Source organism: Zosterops lateralis (assembly GCF_965231275.1).
Source record: "Zosterops lateralis genome assembly, chromosome: 1".
Classification (NCBI taxonomy): Eukaryota; Metazoa; Chordata; class Aves; order Passeriformes; family Zosteropidae; genus Zosterops; species Zosterops lateralis.
In genome coordinates, this window is record NC_139762.1 from 45,540,508 (window position 1) to 45,561,151 (window position 20,644).

Below are 20,644 nucleotides of genomic sequence, written 5' to 3' on the forward strand. Positions count from 1 at the left end.
CATTGAGCTAGCTGACTTGATGGCTGGATGTGCAAGTTGTTACATTTGGACCGAAACTTACGATCTTCATATATCTGCCTTTTCTGTGCTGCAGGCAGGCACTGTGCTGGAGGTTCTTGATGGACTGTCACCTTCTGGACCAGTGAGAAGCACTTACCCATTGACCTTCGTTGAGCTAAAGCAGGTGAGGATTCCTTCAGTAGGTATTTTGCAGTAATTTTGTGGAGTTTATTTTAACAACTGTCTGTGGTATTACTCTTCTTATGTCATATCTTACACTTTATCTAGCACACAAGTGATAGTATTATAAAGATATCCAGGATTTTTGCATTGGAGGCCTTTTCATATTCTACAGTGCTCCTGTTTTGCACCTGAGATTTTCTTTTTCCTGTGGATGGATATAGGTGTCTGTGCTGTCTAGGCTTTCACCTTGATTTCTCTCCTCTCTGAAGTATTAATTTTCAGATCTTAAGAGACTTTTTTTTTTTAATATCATCTTCATAGCCCTCTGCTGGATCTGCTCCAGTAGTTCTGTGTCCTCTTTTCCTGAGGAGCCCAGAACAGGACACAACACTCCAGATGTGGCCTCACCAGGGCCAAGGAGAGGGGCAGAATCATCTCTTGACCTGCTGTCCATGCTCTTCCTAATACCCTCAAGATACCACTAGCCTCCTTGGCTTCCAGGGCACTCCTGGCTCAGGGACTGCTTGTCCTCCATCAGGACCCCCAGGTCCTTCTCCACAGAGCTGCTTCCCAGCAGATCAGCCCCCAGCCTGTGCTGGTGCATGGGGTTATTATTCCTCAGGTGCAGGGCCCTGCACTTGCCCTTTTTTGAAGTTCATTAGTTACCTCTTCAGCCAGTTAAGGTCTTAGGAACAGCTTATGACTTATTTTTTTCCATTCCCAATGGGGAACTTAATGAAATTTATTCCAAAATGTTCCTGATGTAAACCATGTAGTATTTAATGGATAATTAGATAATGTTGACTTGATGAATGTATCAATTTATGGGCACTGGGTGAGAAGTGAACTTACAAGTTTTTTATAAAGTTATAAAGGGATTTTCACCAATTTACCTAAAGGTCACCCATTACCTAAAGGTCAAAGTAAACTCTAATGTGAAATAGTGTCTGTGATAGTTGCTGTCTGAAGTGAATGAAAGTTAGTATTTCAGTGCAGGCATGTAGGCAGAAATTTGGGTTATTTTCAATTCATGACCTGAATTGAAACTACCAAATGACTTGGTTCATTAATCAGTTGGAGTTTTTTTCCTTTCTTTTCCTAGTATTTTGGGTATGTACTGTATAGAACTACGCTTCCAAAGAACTGTGTGGAGCCAACACTGCTGTCTTCACCTTCAAATGGAGTCCATGATCGTGCCTATGTCTCTGTTGATGGGGTAAAAACATTGTTTGTTGGTATTTATTTTTACCATCAGTGGCCTTTATGAAAGTCGAGGATGTAGACTCGGTTTTTTTTTTCCTCCTTTCTCCAGATCACCAAAGCAACCCTGATCTGATTTAATCACATGAGGAAAATAAGGAAGTATATATTGATTCATACCAGATGTTCAAATTAGTATTTCAGAAAAAACATGACTATCTATGTCTTGCCATTTTTGACATATTTGAATGTTGATGCATATTCATGACTGAGGTGAATAAAAGACCTAGAGAATGGATTTACTTGCAGGTTTATGGAATATATTACTGATATATATACTTGGTGGCTTTCTGCAGTATTTGCAAAAAAATTTTTATAAGTATTCTCTTTTTTCTTCCTTTGAGGGTGGAAGAAGCAGGAAGCCTGAGTCTATGTCTTACCTTATGAGACTGGCTACTAACCACAGGGGTTTTTTTAACAAAGAAAAGTCTATTGTGCCGAATGCGAATTTAATCTTTCTTTCCATAGGCATGGTTTTGCCTTGCTTAATGAGAATTAATATAAATTAATGTATTTTACAGTCAATTTTTAGTTAATATTTGACCCATATTGACTCTCATCGCCTTTGTGTCCAGATAAAGCTCAATTTTCCTTATGTTGTGGGAATAGGAATAAGTAAAACTAAATATCGGTGCACACATAATTGGAAGATGAAGCCAAATCACTGATATTGTCAAATTCTTTTCAGTCACTGGACTAGATTTGGGAACTTGGTTTTTGTGAATCAGGTGCATCAAAACCCACTATCACATCCAGCTGATGAACTGAAATGTGAATGTTGGTGTAGAAACCCTTTGTGTTGTTCATGTGCTCACATGCAGGAGGTGGAGAGGAAAGGGATTTTCTTTACTCTTTTTTTTTCCTTTGTCACTTTTAATTTTTTCATGCAAGTTGAAAAAACAAATAACAGGGTATTTTTGGTTTTCAGTGGTTATTGTTTTCTTCTTGTTGCAATTCATATAGGTACCTCAGGGTGTCCTTGAAAGGGACAAATCACTTAAGATAAATATAACTGGACAGGCTGGAGCAAATCTGGACATCTTGGTAGAGAATATGGGCCGAGTCAACTTTGGTAGATACAATAATGACTTTAAGGTAAGTAAAATCTATTGAGTTATTGGACTGTGATGGCTTTTCATCTTTTCCACAGGTTAAAAAGAAAGTAGTGAATTAGGAAGAGCAAAAAGGTCAGGATTAGACGCTGTAATTTTACCTAAAATATAACTAATCACTAGTTTCCATCTGAGTTTTTCCAGTCGCCAAAATCAATGTGAAATTGAAAACTGCTAGACAACTTTTTAACTTTATTTGTTTGTTCAGTTATTGTCAGCCAAGGTGTTACCCACAAGATTTTCCGGTTCAGTTGAGTCTGTAGATAACAGTAAATTCTCTGTTTCTGTGAACTCCAAAAAATGGGTTGGAAATTGGTCCAGAAATTTATTGCACTTTGAGGCTTGTGAATCCTGGGATTGCTTTTGGAGGCTAGGGGGATTGTATGTACATAAATACACCTTCGTATCTTTTTTCTTGTCTCATTTCCTTTGTCAGCAGTGTACGCTTGCAGTACTCTGAGTACGGCTGGGATAGGCTGTCCATGAGCACTATCATGTGCAAAAGTTCCAGTTCACCCATTCTGATGAGGTGTTAGAGAGAATTATCAGAGAGCTTCCCTGTGTTTCTGGGTGTGTGCTACACTTTGGGACTGTCACCTCCGTGCATGAATGGTTGTGGTGTGTTGGCCTTGGCTGACAGCAATGTATCCACAAAGCCAGGTGCCCATTCTGTCACCCCTCCTCCACCAGCAGGTGAGGGGGACAAAATACAATGAAGGATTTGTGGTTCAAGATAAAGACAGGGAGATCAAATATGTTGTCAAAGAGGCACTCCTAGAATCACTGATGGGCTCAGCGGTGGGACTGTTTCAGAGTCAGCTGGAGCTGTTTTTGTCTAACATGGGGCAGCTTTTGGCATCTTCTCAGAAAAGCCCCCACTGCAGCTCCCCTTGCTAACAAACCTTGCCATGTAATCTCCATACCATGGAGGTACCACTAATGTAGCACTAGGAAGGGCAGGGGCAAAAAGTAAACTTTGCTGGTTTTAGACTTAATGGGATCCCCCGTGCTGCGTGATAGTTCATAAAAGATAGGAGTGCTGTAGAGGTCAGTCTTGTATTGTGTTTGTGCTGTGTACAGTTCACAGCATGCCTTTTTTTTTTTTTTTTTTTTTTTATATATTATTAGGATGCAGTAGGTAGCAGTAGTGCCAACTGTGTTCATACTCTCTCTTCAAGGTACTTTGCCTTTATCTGAGTGGCAGGGGAAGGAAGCTGGTACCCCAGTGTTGTGCCTTCATGTTGAGGTAGCAGAAACATTGCTTTTATTTATTTATTAACAGGCCAGATGGTAAGGAAACCTATATGCTTAGTGTCAAATTAAGGTAAGAGAGTAGACATTTAGAGGTTGGATTAAGGAGGTGCTCAGTTGCTGTGGTTGAGCTGAAATTCGCATGTATACATTTTAACAATTTAAAAGTGAAAGCAGGTTTAAGAGACATGTCCATGGTGAAAATAATCCTCTAAAAGCAGGTTCTTTCTGTGTGGAAAAGACAACCTTCCTTGGGTAGCTTTGCACTATGTGCATTTCTTCTTTCCATAGAATCCATCCCTCATGCTCTCCTTTGTATTGGTTTTGAAAATGGGATGTAATTAATTATACCTTGGATTTTAAAAATGCATGTGCTTTTGAAAATCCAGTTAGGGGAAGAGGTTCCTGCCTTGTGGTGCCTTGCATTTTTTAGCAAAGATAGGTTTTCAGGGTTTTGCTTGGCTGGAGTTTTATCACTTCTTTGAGCTTGAAATGGAACTAGGCATCTAGCTTTTGGGAAGGAATCTTGAAAGGAGTTTGGTTTTAAAACATCCTGTTGATCTAAATCATGTTGCTAAAGGACACAAAGGAAGGAAGAGTGTGGTTTTTGTTTTTTGGTTTTTTTTTTATGTGTCTTCTCACATGCACACTGGCACCTGTATCTCATTTATATCCACATCTTGGTACACTGAGTCACTAGCCCAGGACATTAACTTGCACAATAGCAGAGAAAGTGATATTTATTTCCTACAAATCTTCTCCAGATAAGGATCATTGAATGTGTATTCTTATGCAGACCTAAGTAACAATGTTTAGTAGGCACTTAATATAGTCTGAAAAATCACCCTGTTCATAGTGCCTGCAGATGAGCTTAGGGTGGCAGGTTAGAAGGTTCAGCCTAAAGTTATGTTGCATTAGTTCAGTTGATTGCTAGACAGAGTAGAGTCTAGGTTGTATAGAAAAGTTTTGTCACTTAACTTGACAATTGTAGATATTTTATTTTGACATAAGCAAAATAAGCTCCTGTTCTGTAAAATGGACATTAGGTAAAGGAAGAGAAAACCACTTAGTGCTCATACAGATGATGAGCCTGTTGGAGAGAGTGCAATGCTTATGAGATATCACAGCAGACACAGAACATAGTATCAGCTCTCCAAAGCCATAGAAACTGAGTTTTTGCTTGTTCCTGTTTGAGGTGTGATGTTTGCAACATAACTTGTGTTGCACTGAAAACCAGCTTCTATGCAGGGTCTATTCAAGCAGTTAAAACCAACCCCTTGCATTGCACTGAAACACCACTTTAGGAACTATTACTCTAACAAAATTAGGGTGTGTGCAGGGGTAACTTGATGTTTTTTTCTTTCTTGTTAAATTATGACCTTACCTTGCTTTGGCATTCGGTGTGCAAGTACCCTGGTATTCCTGGAACCACTGTGTACATGGCCCCATAGAAATGAGGATGGATTCCAAGGGCTTGAAGCTGGCTGTAAGCTGGAAGTATTTCACTGAGTTGAGCACATGCATTGATTTGATGATACTGTACCTTATCTGGAGAAGATTTATGGGAAATAAATACCACTTTCTCTGCTATTGCGCAAGTTAATGTCATGGGTTAGTGACTCAGTGTTACCAAGTGATTGTATCTCAGTCTTAATGATATTTGATGTTGCTTCTTTTTATTAAGCCAGAGGTTTTGGAATCATGTTAATATTAAAGCAAAACAGAAATTTTCCTAGTTACGGGGAAGAATTTGAAAATAGCCCTTGTGTATTAATGGAAGCCTAAAACTTTGAAGAGGAACAGATCTTTCACAGAGAATAAGTGGAGCTCTTTATTTTTAAGCAAAGCTTATGCCTTTGTGAAGACCAGATGCTTGTTTTTTTCATACACAGATTGGCAGCTAGCTGTTACTTTGATTCAGTTTTTATTTGTGATTGATTTATAGTTGAAGCCAAATAACTTCAATAACATGTGCTAATTATATTATTGTTCTGTTCTTTTCTTTTCTTCCTCCTAGGGTCTAGTTTCAAATTTAACTCTTGCTGAAGATATACTTGTTGGATGGGAAATCTATCCTCTAGACATAGATGGAGCAGTGAACTATGACATTATGTATCTTCTTGGTCAGCCGAAGAGATCTGTCAAAGCACTGAGTTATGAAGTACCTACATTTTACACTGGTACTCTTTCAATTCCTGGAGGGATTCCAGACTTGCCACAAGACACCTATGTCAATTTTCCTGGTTGGACAAAGGTACAAGTTTTTGCTGTAAAAACTTCAAAGTCCACTTAGAAAGCTACTGAAATTTCTATTCACAATCAAAGTCCACCTATCTTAGATGGGTAGAAGTTGGTCGTAGTAGTGAGTGTCTCAAATTTATTTAAATTACTGACAAATAGATTCTTTGCTTTAAGTAAATCTGGAGATAAAAGATTGAGAAAAGAGAAACATATTCCAGTGATACATGGTGTTGATCTAGAAAGTGGAGCATCACAAAAAAAAACCCAAACCAAAGCAACTGCACCAATCCACCCAAGTTTTTTAACAGTGAGAAAGATTAACTGTCAGGCTCGTTAGAAATGTTGCACTTGGTGGTGTGGGGTTTTTTTGAATCATATTTGAGGTGCTGTGTGAGGAACTATGGATCCTGTTGCAAAGCATAAAGAATGTTGGACTCTGTGGCTGGTGGTGTGCCACAGATATGGATCTAATGCATGGAGAAGGTTACCTGTACCTGGACTGAATGGATCAGGGAGCACTGCTGTAAGAAGCCTGTGGGTAGATCTCTGCCAATGGGAGTTTTTCACAGGGATGGAATGTAGCTAGAGCAGAGAAGGAGTGTGTTTTCACAGTGTCATGTTTGAAACCACATGCAGGATGGGTGAGGAGCAGCTCAGCTACCTGGTGGGAGGCACAGGGAGCAGAGTGCATGCATTGAAGTGCTACTCCTCTTGCTTCTCTTCTAAGCTTAAGTCCAGGCTTTAGGGAAGTGCCTGTGGCAGTGTTAGGTGCAAAATTGTTCTTTTCTGAAACAATTAATTTACTACTATTAAAATAAAGTGGGAGAAGGAGCTGTTGTTGATCTCTCTCCAGTGCCAGTATTGTAGTGGTTAAAGCACTTCACAATATGCAGAATGCTGCGATTTATTGTATACTCCTGGTGTTGCTGACACTTAACTTGGATGAGGAAATCTGACTTAGTCCCTGTTCCTATATATGTGCATGTCACACAATTGCTGAATAAAATTCAAAAAATATCTTATTTTCATGGCAACTGAATCTTAGACCTTTTTAGTAAATTCTGTGGCTCTATCAGACATAAATCTTCTTCAGGAAGCAAGGCGGCCCTACCTGCCAGTTGGCAAACTCATATTTAAAATGTCAATGTAGTCCAAGAATTCTTAGGTACTGGTGGAAATATTTTCCTCTGATTTTTGGAAACCTCTGTTTTATGTAGTTTGTATACCCTGTAAAGCAGTCCTGGGGAGAGATTCCAGATGAACTTAAGTTTGGCTGTTGAATTTATCCTTCAAGCTTTATATGGATTGGATGAGAGTTTAAGTAAGATACCTGGAAACTGAGACTTTCAGATAACTTTACAAATTAGCAAATGCCTTTAAGGTAGAGGGCCTTAAAGGGTATAAATTCCAATCAGGTCCCACTGTATGTGGGCCTTAGTTCCTTGCATGGTACAGTGTAAATTGCCTAACTGTGGAGTGGGATTCTTAATGAGTTTAAACTCACCTCTCTGAGTAGTTGAAAAACCGCAGAAGCAACACTTATCAAGAAAACTTAAACTCCTAATGATGGTTCTGCCTTTGCAAAGGCAAGGAATATAGCATGAGGGACAGCCTGGAAGGAAAGGTGCAGTATTAACAGTCATGACCTATGTTGTAGCTTGCTTGCCTTCAATGCTTCTTGAACCCCTCTGTAGTAATAAAACTTACTCCACCCTCACACGAGGAATCATGATGCCCTTAAGCATACATCCACTGGGTGAATATTTAGATCTTTTTTTTTCTTCAAAAGAAAAGAGGATTTGGAGTCAGGACTGTTCTTGTTTTCTGTGGAATCATGGGCTATAATTGCTGTCCCTGCTAAAAGAAATCTTGCTAGTGAAGTTCCTCCCTCTTTTATTTTGTCTAAGGCATATTTATTAGTAGATATAATGTCATAATTTGCTTGTTTAGCACATACAAATTCCTGAGTGTGAAGTCTTTAGAAACTGCAATATTAAAGACAGTTTGGAGTTGAGAAATTTAAGTTCTCAGCTTTACTGGAAAAAGGAGTTACAACCAGTGAGTGATTCAGATCAGAAACAGAGACCTGTCTGATCATATCTCCTGCATCAGAATTCTAGTGCAGTTTATTCCCACAGCAAATACCTACTTCCCACAGATTACTGTCATTCTCTGTGAGGGCAGGGCTACTGTCTAGTGGGTACACTCACTCATCCATCTTGTGTGTGGGGAGTTTGCATTCATACCATGTTTTCTTCTAAACCTACTACGGAAAGTAGTGAGCTCGAATAAAGATAAACTTGATTTAAAAAAAAAAAAAAAGGCATTTGAGGTCAAGCATTTGGGGTTTATTAACACCTTGGCAGAACAGCGCAAGATAGGATCTTGTACAACGGAAGTGGATAGAGAGGTGAAATAACTCTACTGCATTTGTACATTACAAACTCCTTAAAAAGTTTCTCTTTTGAGTTTCATAAAATTTGTTTTCATAAATACCTGAAAAAGGAAACACTAGGAAAATACCACTAAAGCAGCTTGAACAGCAATACTTGTTATATTGCATTTGTGCTTCTGTATATCATGTTAAAATATTCTGACTTCAGCTATCCCAGACAACTTTAGAAATAACTGAATGCAGTAAAAGTCCTACTTTCCATTGATTCAGACAAGTTTATGATGTTTGTCAGTGTACATCCATGCCATGAGTCTGGTTTTCCTCTATGTTTTGATTACCAAAGACCAAAGCAAGAGGGAAAAACACGGAACAGTTATTTGTTCCCATCCCTTTTCTTGACACTGAACTCTTGTTTGATATACAGTGAAAGGACACTTTGGAGGAGTAAAAGCAAATTATTTATGCAAATCAGCAGTATATCCTCCCTCTGTCTTGCTTAAGAACCAAGACTGAGCTCAGCTCAGTAGGAGTCAGTTTACAGTTTTATTAAACATTCTACAATCTGCCATTTTATAGACCTCAACTATAAAAAGCAATTTTAAGAATTTGTATGCCCCAATTTCATTGTACTTAAAATAATACTAGCAAATCCCAAGGCTTTAAATGGTTGTATGTAACTACAACAGTACTTTATTTTGGTATGATTTCACAATAGTTTTGTTGACTAAGCTATAACAAGTAAAAGAGACATCTGAATTTCATGTGTCTAGACAAGCTGTATCTTGCCCTTGAAATTTCAGAGCAGGTACTACCAACGTAGTGTAGTGTTACACTTGTACAGAGAACTGTAACAGCATTAGGATCTTATTTTTACTTCTGTGACTTCATTCTCCTTTTAACAATTAGCTTCAAGGAAATACAGTTTTCAGTGTTGTTTTGGTCTTAAACTTGGGGCAAAAATCAGTGCAAGGAGCCTGCAGTTGTTTTTCTAATTATTGCTGTATTTGGAATTACTGCAGTATTTTACCACTTTCTTTTTAAATATTAGTGATGGCTTTAACTGCTGAGGGAATTTAAGTTTTTTGACTGTCATTAGCATTTTCTTGTGCAGATTTTCTATCCTTGCGTTCAATCAAACTGAAAGGTGAAGGGAGTTCAGTTACTATATCAAGAATGTTTTGCTCAAGTCTATTTTGTCATCTCATCTCTGACAAGCTGTTAAAATGTTGCTATTTTTTCTTTCTGTCTTAACAGGGGCAAATTTGGATCAATGGCTTTAATCTCGGTCGCTACTGGCCAGCCCGGGGTCCTCAGCTGACCCTTTATGTTCCAAGGAATGTGCTCGTTGCGTCAGCGCCAAACAACATAACGGTGTTGGAGCTGGAGCGTTCTCCTTGCAGCACACAGGCGTGCGAAATAGAATTTGTAGACAAGCCTAATATCAATGCAACCCTACAGCATGAAACTGATAAACCCCCACTCTTTGTTAGAGAGCTATGGATGAGGCATCTATAATAATTTGGGTATTTCTTTGTCTTCCTCACTCCACCCTTTGCTTCCCTTTCCTTCAAACCATACTCATTGACACTGAGTCTCTGAAAAAGGGAAGTTGTTTAGATGAGGCAACATCTTAAATTCTTCAAAGACATTTTATTTTAAAATCTTGAATAAATATTGAATTTCTTTTTAAAAATAAAAGCTGAAGCTTTGAAATTTGCCTTGGAATGTGAAATTGAACTCAACTGGAAGGTAATGTTTCCATCAGCCTAGTAAAAATGTAGTCCTTGAACTCCGCTTACACTAGAGTAACTTTCCTATGTTTTTATTTTTTACCATGTTTTGCAACTGGAGAGGAGTCTACAAAAAGAGTGTGCAGCCCCCACTACCTTACTGGTTTTACTTAAGTGGACTGGTAAGTCAGTGCTGCCAACAGACAAGACACTTTCAGCTTCCTTAATCAACTTATTAATGTATCGACATAATTTTAGTTTCATTTGGCTTTCTGCCAGCACTGAGTGGACCTCATTTTTTTTAATGCAAGTGACTTTGGGGAAATTTCAGTTGATTTCTTTCAGGACCAGTGAGAAAAACTGTGGAAGAGAGCACTCAAATGCTAGCTGGTTCAAACAGCAGTAACATGGAGTCTGCATTTGTCCCCTCTAGTGGTATACCTGCTTTTCATAGGCCAGCACCTTGGAAGTGGAATTCTTTAAGTTAAAGAATTTTATTTCTTTTTTAGTCATCAATTCACATCATCTGTTTTGTTCCAGTAAACTGATGGTCTTTTTAAATACCTGATATCTGCAAAGATGCACAAACTCTGTCAGTACGTCTGATTTTCTCCAGACAGAACCTTCTTTTTGATTCTTGTCATTTTGGTGTGAGTCATACAAATTCCATGGTGATATTTAAACAATGACAATCAACAAAGATTGAAGATGATCAAATCAAGTATTTTCATAATCTGTGATTTCTTCCTTTGATTTTTGTCTGACATTATTAAAATGAATCTTTAAAGATTAAATTCTTCCTCTGTGTGTTTGAGCAGGAAAACAGAGATGAGAGAATTATGAGCAGTATTAAGGGAGAAATGAGATTGTAAAGTCTCTGTGGATGAGGAGTTATTCTTGTTGATGTCTTGTTCATTTTCTCTGTTACGAAGATCTGCGCAAAGAAAAATGAAGTAGCTGTAATGGGCTGAGTATACACTGGAGGTGCCACCCTTTTCTGAGGTGGCCAGTGCAAAATCCTGGCTATTTCTTCTGGTGAGGACCAATATTGTCACTGGAGAAGAGATTGTGAAAAAGCACCACCCTCTTCATGTCTGCTATGTTTGGCATGTTTGATGGGCTTCGAAGGAGACAAATGTGGCTCATCCAAGATAGAGAGGTTCTGCTCTTAAACTTTGACCTTGTCAGATGTCAATGTCAATTCCAAGGACTGAGGGCTGTGTGTACAGTGCCCAGACATGCTTGATTCTTGGAATGCTCTACTCTGACCCTAGATTTTTTTCTTTCTTGGCACCATCCCTTTGGAGAACCTGGAATGTGCTCTGCTTGCAGTTAATTATCAAGTATTAATTACCTCAGAGCTAGGCCTTGAAAGTAAAGGATGAAACAGAATTAGTTTTTAACTAATTATGGGTTTTGTGGCTTGGAGTGTGCAAAAATGGCAGTATTTATTCATGTATTATTTAAGGTCAGTGCTCAGTAACAGCTGGGACTATTTTTATTTGTATGGCAGTTAGTGCTGTGAGGGCAGTGGAACTCCTGGTTCTCACTCCAACTTCAGATTACGTTGTGCTTGTGAAAACACAGGGTGATCTGTGAGACTTCACTTTTCGCCATGACTGTGTAATATTGCCAGCAGAAAGGCTTTGCATCAAGAATTATAAACATGCATCTGATTAGTTCTAAGAATAACAATAACAATGTGGAAAGAATGGGTTTAAAGTTTTTCAAGTAGGGCTCTAGATAGCTTCTTTAGCACACCTGCCTATTTACTGTTTTCAGTGAAGTGGTCTCCTGTCTACAGAAAAGAGCTAAAAGTTGTGGCCCTGATTCCTAATCCTCTTCTACCTACATGGAAACACTGCTGGAGATGGTATTTGGGTATGCAGAAGGGAGGTCCCTGTGATAAAGGGCATTCAGAGTAGAGCTGTAGCAGGAGGAACCTGTTGCCAGTTGCTGCTGCTTTACCCAAGGATGTGTCTGAGGTGCTGCAGCTGAGTGCCCTGCCTGTGCCCACACTGGGGCACTGTGCCCACACCACATGCCTGGGACTTACCTTTGGTTTCCTAGCCTTGGCATGGGGTCCTGCTGGGACTGAGTGTGGTACAAAACAGGACAGCATGGCACTTGGTCCTTTGCAGCCTCAGGCAGGTCAGTTATTTTAACTTTTCTTCAAATGTAGTTCAACCATGTCCAAGAGGGAAATGAAATCAGAATGAAACCTTCTGGCTGAGGGCAAATGAGTAAGAGAAGAGGAGCCATAGGGAGTTACCTGGCTCACCTTGACCCAGTGGCAAGGCACTGGTGGGTCTAGTTTCAATTTGTTTTTGAAAGGCAAGGTGTGAAAGCATTGTCAGACCCCTGGCTAGTGTCTGTGATGTACTTGTATGAGCTATTCCAAGTGCTGGAGTTCAGCAGGATGGTCTCTCTGGTGGATCCAGCTGCCTCCTGAAGGCCTGGCAAGAAGGAATATTCCTAATGTTAAAACTGTAGGTCCTCAGATCTTTCCTGGTGCATCTCCTTGGGAATTTGGAGGTGCTTTGTTTACGCAGGAGCTGAGTGATGAGCACAATGTTCCCTGATTTTGGCAGACAGTGCAAGTATGGTATTTGGTCTGAATTAGTTCATCAAAACCAGAAGTTTTACACTGATCCCCTATGGAAGGCAGATGCTTGCAATTCTGTAGGGATCCCTTTGAAATCCACACATAGAGTAGCTGTAATGGCTCAGCTTAGCACAGATATTTTTTTTTTTTTCAGCTCTGGAGTGGGGTTTGTAAACTCAGTCTGTAATCCTGCCTGTGCATGAATGAAAGCCTTTAAATGTGATTATTTGGGATGAATGAGCAAATAGAAGAACAAGAACTGGCAGTGTGCTATATAGTTGTATTCTATTTCTTATGTATGAGATTTGTTCACAATGTAACTGTCTTGCTAAGTGTTAATCAACATTTTCTAGTCCCTGAATGACAGGATTGAGACTTGGCCTTGTGCTCCTTTAGACTCTCTCTGTGCCTTTTGTAATTCTCTGGTGCAGGCAGCTCTCCAATCTCCTGCTATCCAATCTCCTTTGGAGCTCCACAGTGCCTGTTGTTTTCTTTGGCAGTTTTTTGTTTTTTTGGTGTCTTTTTTTTTTTTTTTTTTTTTTTTTTTTTTTTTTAATGAAATACTAGTTTTTTGTTTTTACAGTTTGAATACTTGCAGGAATGACTAGAAATAATCCTGCCTGGAGAGCAAGCCCTATCCACCTGACAGATATGTGTCAGGTGTTCAGAAATGACAATTACAGAAGGATAATCCTGTGGTTTGCAGTGTGCTCTGAAGCAGGCGATGCTGTTATTGTACAGGCTGAGAATGTGACAACTTTTAACAGATAATGCAGGATGAAAGATTTGTGAGCGATGATCTAGCCCTATGTCTCTTTACCCTAAGGCAACATCATTTGTATCTTAAATATTCTCAGTGTGTTTATTTAACCTAGCCTTCAAGATTTCTTGTAGTGATGACTCCAGTCTTTCCTGGGCGAGTAATTCCAGTGTTTTACTATTGGGAAACTTGTCAACAGTAACTGAAGCCATCACTGCTGTATGTAAGCCAGTTACCACTTTCACTGTCCACAGCCAACACAAAAGTGTGTATTTGTCCTCTGAGGCTGTTTTGTGCCTTCTCTGTTACTTTCTTATCTCTCTTTAAACTGGATTTAGAGAAATTTTAAGAAGTGCAGAACACAGAGAAGATTCAGCAAGGATGCGAAAGGGCAACCAGCTGCTGAATGACTTGGTCCAGGTGCTACAGTATCTCTATTTGATACAAAATATTGAATTGCAAGAAAGTTGAGTTACGGAGTGGGACTTAAAGCGTAGCAGTTAACCTCAAAGTCCTGGCTGGGAGATCGTGTGACAGAAGAAACTGGAAACTGCTGAAGAATGGGGTCTGTTTTAATGGCTCTCCTTCAATGAGAAGGCAAAACCAGGCAGAAATAGATTATCCTAGAACTTGGTGCCATGGGCAGAATGGAAAAATGTTGGAAAAGTACATCACAATGATCTTTCTTATACTTTTGCTGAATAGAGTATGAATGTTTAAAAATCCCTTTTCAGAAGATATTCCCTGTTGCTTTGTTATGATGTCAAATACAGGAGTAGTGACCTTCCCCTTCTTTGGGAGAAATATTTTAAGCTCTGTGTTACCTCAAGACATTTCACAGAACCAGAGCTTATTTCAGGTAATGCAATCCCCTTTGACTAGGATATATGGTGTGGCCAAGGAATTTGGGATATATTTAAGAACTCCTGTTTTGAGCTTTAGCACATACACCTGTCCTTCAGGAGGCAAGTATATACAGAACTCCAAAGCCAGGGTCTTAGGAAGATCCCACATTTAACTCCATAGAGTTGGAATGGGAAGCACAGTCTTGTTCCTGAGACTCCCCAGCACACTTTGAGAGCAGACCCTGTGCCAGCATCACGGTAAGATTGCTGTCTTGCACTTTAGTGTTGTGCTTACAGCTGCATGCTTGTAATTTAGTCTTTTAAAATCTTTTGGTAGACCATAGAGAGGCTCCCTAATGAAATTGAGAATTGAGTTTGAAACTCCAACTGGAGGTACCTTTGTTAAGTAGAGTGGATCTGTTGAATACCAGTGCAAATTCAGTAGGAAATTGCAGCCAGTATCTATGGTCTAAAAGGCTTTTCCTTATTCACTGTAAGTATATGCACTATTTTTATTAAACTTGGTGCTTCTGTAGGGTCACGCTTCTATACTAATATTAACTGAGCATTTTCAGTGTTTGCAAACGTGGGCCAGAGCACGGGTCTGAGTCAGTCTGGGCAAATGCCTGGCAACTCATCCCTCTGATGCTATAGCTAAGAATTGTTTCATTCTTTCTGAACTCTTGATGGTTCTTCCTCTCGCATCAGGGAAGTCTTATGTGTAGAGAAACCAAAAAGATTTCCTTCAATAAGTCTTTGTCTAAAATGGAGTTGATCTCCAATCCTTCTGCCCACCCATTGGCAGTTTGCAAGATGGATGAAGATGCCAGTGCATCGAGTTCACTTATGCCTGTCTCCTTTCTTTCAAATTTCATTCAGAGATTCCTTTTCTCAAGTTCCTCTTCGTCATGTGTACAGAGGGAACACTCTTTATGAATCTCTAGCCTAAATTTAGCCAGAAGTCTGCCCTGGCTGTGGACTTGTCCAATAGCACTGTCCAAAGCACTTGCCCTGGGAGAAGGTAAAGTACTGTTGTGTGTTGTGTCTTGTGGCTGTGGGATCTGGTTTTGTTCCTGTGCTATGGCTGAAAGGGTTGTCCAGAGCACAGGATGAACTGTTGAGGAGAAGGAGGAAAAAGAAATTGATAGCAAGCCGTGCCTGTCAAACCTTTATTTTGTTTGCTGAAAGTGTTGGTTGCTCTTTTCACAGCAAATAGAAATGGAATAAGATAGAAACTATGCAGAAAAAAAATTTTGCACTCTTTTCTTGTCTCCTCCATGTTAAATTCTATTTCTGGATCTTGAAACACTCTGCTGTACCATCAAGCCTTCCTGGAAGACTAAACTTTGAGAGATAGGTCTGGATCCTGCATACACTTTACATATTTTCTTTTAAGCTGTTTTGCTTTTTCCTCCCTCCGTTTTAGGATGTGGTCTGTACTGGTAATGAATAGGTAAATTCAGTGTGTTGAAGAACCCAAAACCCTTATACTGAACTCAAAAAGTGTTAGCATGATTTCCTGCAAAATAATGTCTATGGTCTTCTGCTACCCTGCATCCCCATCTGTGTTGTTTTGCTGATCCTTTGATCCAAGGCAGTATCTACTTCAAAAGCTGAAGTCAAGACAGCGTGAGTCTTTTGACTGCAGCCAAACTAAGACATGACTTTGTTGAAAGCTCTGAGTCCATCTAGCTTGTGTTGAAATAGAAGAAAGCTTAGCAGAAACAACTAGCAGCAAGCTGCCGATTTTTAACTTTTTCTAGTCTAACTTCCCAGGTCTGTTTGCTTTGGTTCAAAGGCTTCAGAGGTGCTGGGAAAAAAAAAATATGTCCTATGTGGATTAGCCAAATTTTGTACTCTTGATGTCTTTTTTTGTGATGAGAGACCACATACTGTTACCACCCCAAAACTAAGCTTTTTCACCCATTCTAGGAAATAAGGAGGACTTGGACAGATGCCAGTAATTTAGATATAAGAGCAGAAGCTACCTATGCTGAAATCAGCCAGGAGGCTTTTTGTTGTGGTTTTGGTTTGTTTTTTTTTTTAATTCTGAAAAACTCACTGTGTGCAAAGATACTGAAAAGAGATCACAGTAGTAGCATACTTGACTTGCATGAAAGTTGTTTCTCCTGTTACTGTAGTACAGTACAAAATGCTGTACCTGAGGATCTTTAGACACCCTGCAGCTACAAGCAACAAAGAATATTCAGTGTTAAAAAACATGATCTAGGTGTGAAGCCTAGCAAAGACTGGGGAAGGCATAACAATATTTTGTATAAAGGGTGGGTTCTTTTTTGGTTTTGGTTTTATGTTGGTTTTGCTTTCCTTGGGTGTTTTTTTTTGTTTGTTTGTTTATTGGGGTTTGGGGCAGGGGGGGGTTTGTTCTTTTTAAACTAAAAAGTTTAAAGAGAGGGGAAGGAAATAATTTACCTTCTGGTACCTCCAGCTACAGGCTGTGGCCTTGTATCTCACTAAATTGGCAAAGGTGAATAATGCTGAGCTCTGTAGTTTTTAGCTTTCTTAGCTACAAATGGAGAATTCTTACATGAAAGAAGGGAGGTGAACTGTAGTAAAGGTTCAGCTCCCCTGGCTGGATGTGCAAAGTGGGGAAGGTTAATCCAAATCCTAATAAAAATCTGCCTAAACTCAAGATGGGGAATGCCCATCAGTAGCAGTGCTGCTGGTACTTTCTCCCCACCTGCTCATCACCATCTTGTCTTTCATTTTATCCAAGCAAGGTAGCAACCATGCTGGTCCTGTAAGTCATTGATGGGCATCGCCTATTTTCAGTTCACAAAACAATAGGTTAGATGATGCCTGGTTTGCTTTCACTGTGGTAGCTGGTGAGCAAGCACCTTCTTTGGACACATAACCATGCTGTTGTACTTGTCCTGAAAGGTGGATGAAAGAACATTGAGAGATTCCCGAGGTTTTTTTTTCTCTCTGAGTTTGTTAAGGATTTGGCACAGCTCACAAGAACTCTTTTGTCTCAGAGTCTGAGGGCTTTAAAAATACACAGAGCTCAGCTCTTTTTTTTTTTTTTTTTTTTTTTTTTGTTGTTGTTGTTGCATTTGTTCTCTTTTTCTCATTTAGTAGAACTTTATTTTTTCATGTAAGAATAATGCCACTGAGTTTGCCTAAGGTCCATCTAGGCCAGTCTCATCTTTTGAAGTAAAGGATATCTGATCATCTCCTATTGAGTTTCAGCACCTGGAAGTTAAAGGTGAAGTTTTTTTTTTTTTCATACAGAGCTGACCTGGAATTTCACTACTTTTAATCTGTTTTCAGTACAATAGACTTGGCTTTGACTGCTGATTCAGCTGCTCGGTTGCCACGACTCAGTTTGCAAAAATAACACCCCAAAACACTGAAGTTCCCACTCTGGAAGACAAACTGGAATACAGCAATGGAAATAATTTAAAAGTATAATCTCTGTTCAACAGCCTTGGTTGGTGCTCCGCAGTGTATTCTGATTTGGGAGGTTGCTCATTTTTTGTCAGACTGTAGACCTTTCGATGCAAAATTGTGAAGCTGGTTTGGCTTTGAAAGAATTTTCTTTCCTTTCTTGTGAAGTTGTTTTTCCTGTTTTAGTGTGTTCATGCAAATTTGTGAAACCCCCTGCTGATTACAAATGGCAAAACCTCAAGTAAATTGGGCAAGCAAGTTAAAAGGGGTTTAGTCTTCAAACCTTCATGATTCAGGACAATCATCCATTGACTGAGAAATGTTGGGAAGAAATAACACAAAACCAAAGACTTGTGTTTAGAATAATGTATTATGAAGTTGTTTTCATCTTCTGTGGAAGATGAGTGAGTAAATGAGAGTGCATTGTTCTTGATGTCTTGAGACAAAGCAAGAAATCTAGCAATTAATACACAGGTTTTTGTACTTTTCATCTCCAAAATATCTTGATTTACAAAGGAGGACAGAGTTTTGATTTCTATGTGGCAAGTGCAAGACTCCCTTGCAAAGCTAAAGATGGCACCTCAACAGATTTTGTTTGTTTGTTTTCAGGGAGAAGTGTAGGACAAGGGTACTACAATCTCTTTTGAGTATATTAACTCAGATTGAGAGGTACTGATGGGCATGGCTAGGTTACTTCTGCCTGGTTAAAGTCTGCACCACCATGATAAGGAAGCCAGTACAGACAGTGAAGGGCATTTAGTAAGGCGGTGTTAATGAAACACGGAGTTTTCTTCCTAAACATGACCGTTATCTGCACAAATACAACTGGTGCCAATTTCATTCTGCCCCCGTGCACCACAGTCTGTCTGTGTGGGACTCTCTGCATTTGCAGTCACAAAGGAGAAACGCACTTTCATTCAAATGTCTCGCCTGGCTGCCAAGCCTGTACAAGGTCTCGCCTACGGGGTTCTCAGCCACTGCTCTTGCTGGAGTACACTTACACCTCACAATATTGTCTGACCAGGCAGATGTAGTTTTGGCTGTGAAGGATATCACTGGTTTTTTGTTTAATGCCTTTTTTTACTGGGTTACTGTTTTTTTACTGTGAATTTTGCAACTTTCGTTTTGCTTTTGCAAAAGCAGTAACTTTGTGGAATCTTATGGCCTTAGGTCTAGAAAGCATGGCAGACTTTTTTTAGATATCCCTAAAATTAACGTTGATACTAGATACCTATTTGCTCCATTGTTGGGCAGTATCAACTCATCCACAGCTATCTCTATACAATTAATTGACAATTCTAGAGCTTTTTTTACATTTCTCCAGGAATCTGGAAGCCTCTATATACCCACTGAATTATGCTGGTATTACAATTCAAGAATTTGGCATGTACCCTCCTGAAAATTCAGGTCACGTTCAGTTGTATCATATTATGACTGACGTCTTTATTGTGAATTACCTTAGAGAAAAGGTGGGCTTTTTTTCTTCCCCTCTGTTTCTATTATTAACTATTAATAGTTGCTCTGTCTCTGTGCAAACCCATTCCTGGAATTTAAAACAAAAACAACATGCAAATTAAAATTTGTTGGGGCCTTGTGTATCTGGTACTAACCTTGCTTTCTCAGTCTCTGATGCAAACTGTAGTTATTGCTTAAGAATTGACCTTTCATAAATGCTACTAATGGTGTTTGTTTAAATTTTATTCACATAGTCTCACCTTGATAGAGTCTCTAAAATTCTGTAGTCTTTTACACTATAGGCAGCAGCAGTAGATTAAAAAAAAAAAAAAAAAAAAACCCACAGAAAAAAATTTCCAAATTTTGTTCAGTAGTTTTTAGCACTCATCACTTCACTGAAATTTTGCTTCTAATGCCAGCTTTTTTCCTAAATTCTGGTACATTCCTATAGATATGTGTAATAAACTACTTATTGAGCAATGTGGTCGATTTTTTCTATTTAAGATGTTTAAGTGTGTTAAATAAGACAAATCTTTGAATTTTTCTACAATTTTTGGTTACATGAGGACTTCTAAAATTATTTCCCCCATCAGAATAAAATTGTAATAAGAATTCAGAGCAGAATAAACTAAATACTTTATTGCAGTAATGTTGACAAATAGGCTTGGCTTGCTCTAAAATAGTTTTAATATGAAGATGAAACAAAAATGCAGAGGACAGTTTAGGCTAAAAGGTGTTCATCATTAGCCAAGGCACTTACTGTCAAAAACTTGGCCTTTCCATATTTTCATAGAATCATAGAAGTGTTTGGGTTGGAAGGAACCTTTAAAGGTCATCCAGTCAAACTCCCCTGCAATGAGCAGGAATGTCTTCATGAAACTGCCTTGTCAAAAGCAAAACTCTGTGGTGTCGTGACAAGACAGGCATCCCACTGCATGATCTCTGTGTGCAGAAAATGTGAGCTCAAGTGAGTGAGGAAGTGAATGGATTGACTCCATGTGACTGTGGAGATGAGGTGGTGGTGGTGTGTGAGATTCGTGCAAAAGCTAGAGCAGCAGCAGATAGGAGCCAACCTCCCCGTGGGAGATTTTGGAGGTTCCCTAATGTTTCTGAGGAGAGGAAGCGAGTAGCAGCCTGCATTATGCGAGGATGGGCTTGTAAAGCAGAACTGAGGAGAAAACGGCAAGAATCTTTCCTTTTGTCAACCCTTCAGCCCCTTCTCTGTAGGACTGCCGAGTTTAGTGTGACACCTCATACTATGGGTTTTGCTGTTCTAGAAAGCGTAAACAAGATTCTTGGTAGTAAGGGCAGACCTGTTCCCTGCAGCTTCTCAATGCTGTTTGTCTGCAGGGCCTGTAGAACACGGGGTTGCTCCCTGCAATCAACCAGACATTTTCTTTCC

General features: G+C 39.4%; 1 protein-coding gene across 1 annotated transcript in view; it reads left to right on the plus strand.

Annotated features, from left to right (window-relative positions):
• GLB1 (galactosidase beta 1) overlaps nt 1–10,990 on the plus strand; it is a 41,621-nt gene extending 30,631 nt beyond the window's left edge. The window contains exons 12-16 of the mRNA XM_083874216.1: nt 95–184; nt 1,286–1,399; nt 2,407–2,538; nt 5,824–6,060; nt 9,697–10,990. Coding sequence (XP_083730342.1) covers nt 95–184; nt 1,286–1,399; nt 2,407–2,538; nt 5,824–6,060; nt 9,697–9,957 — 834 coding nt within the window. The 3' untranslated portion in view covers nt 9,958–10,990. The remainder of the gene's footprint in view (nt 1–94; nt 185–1,285; nt 1,400–2,406; nt 2,539–5,823; nt 6,061–9,696) is intronic.
• The last annotated feature ends 9,654 nt before the right edge of the window (nt 10,991–20,644 follow it).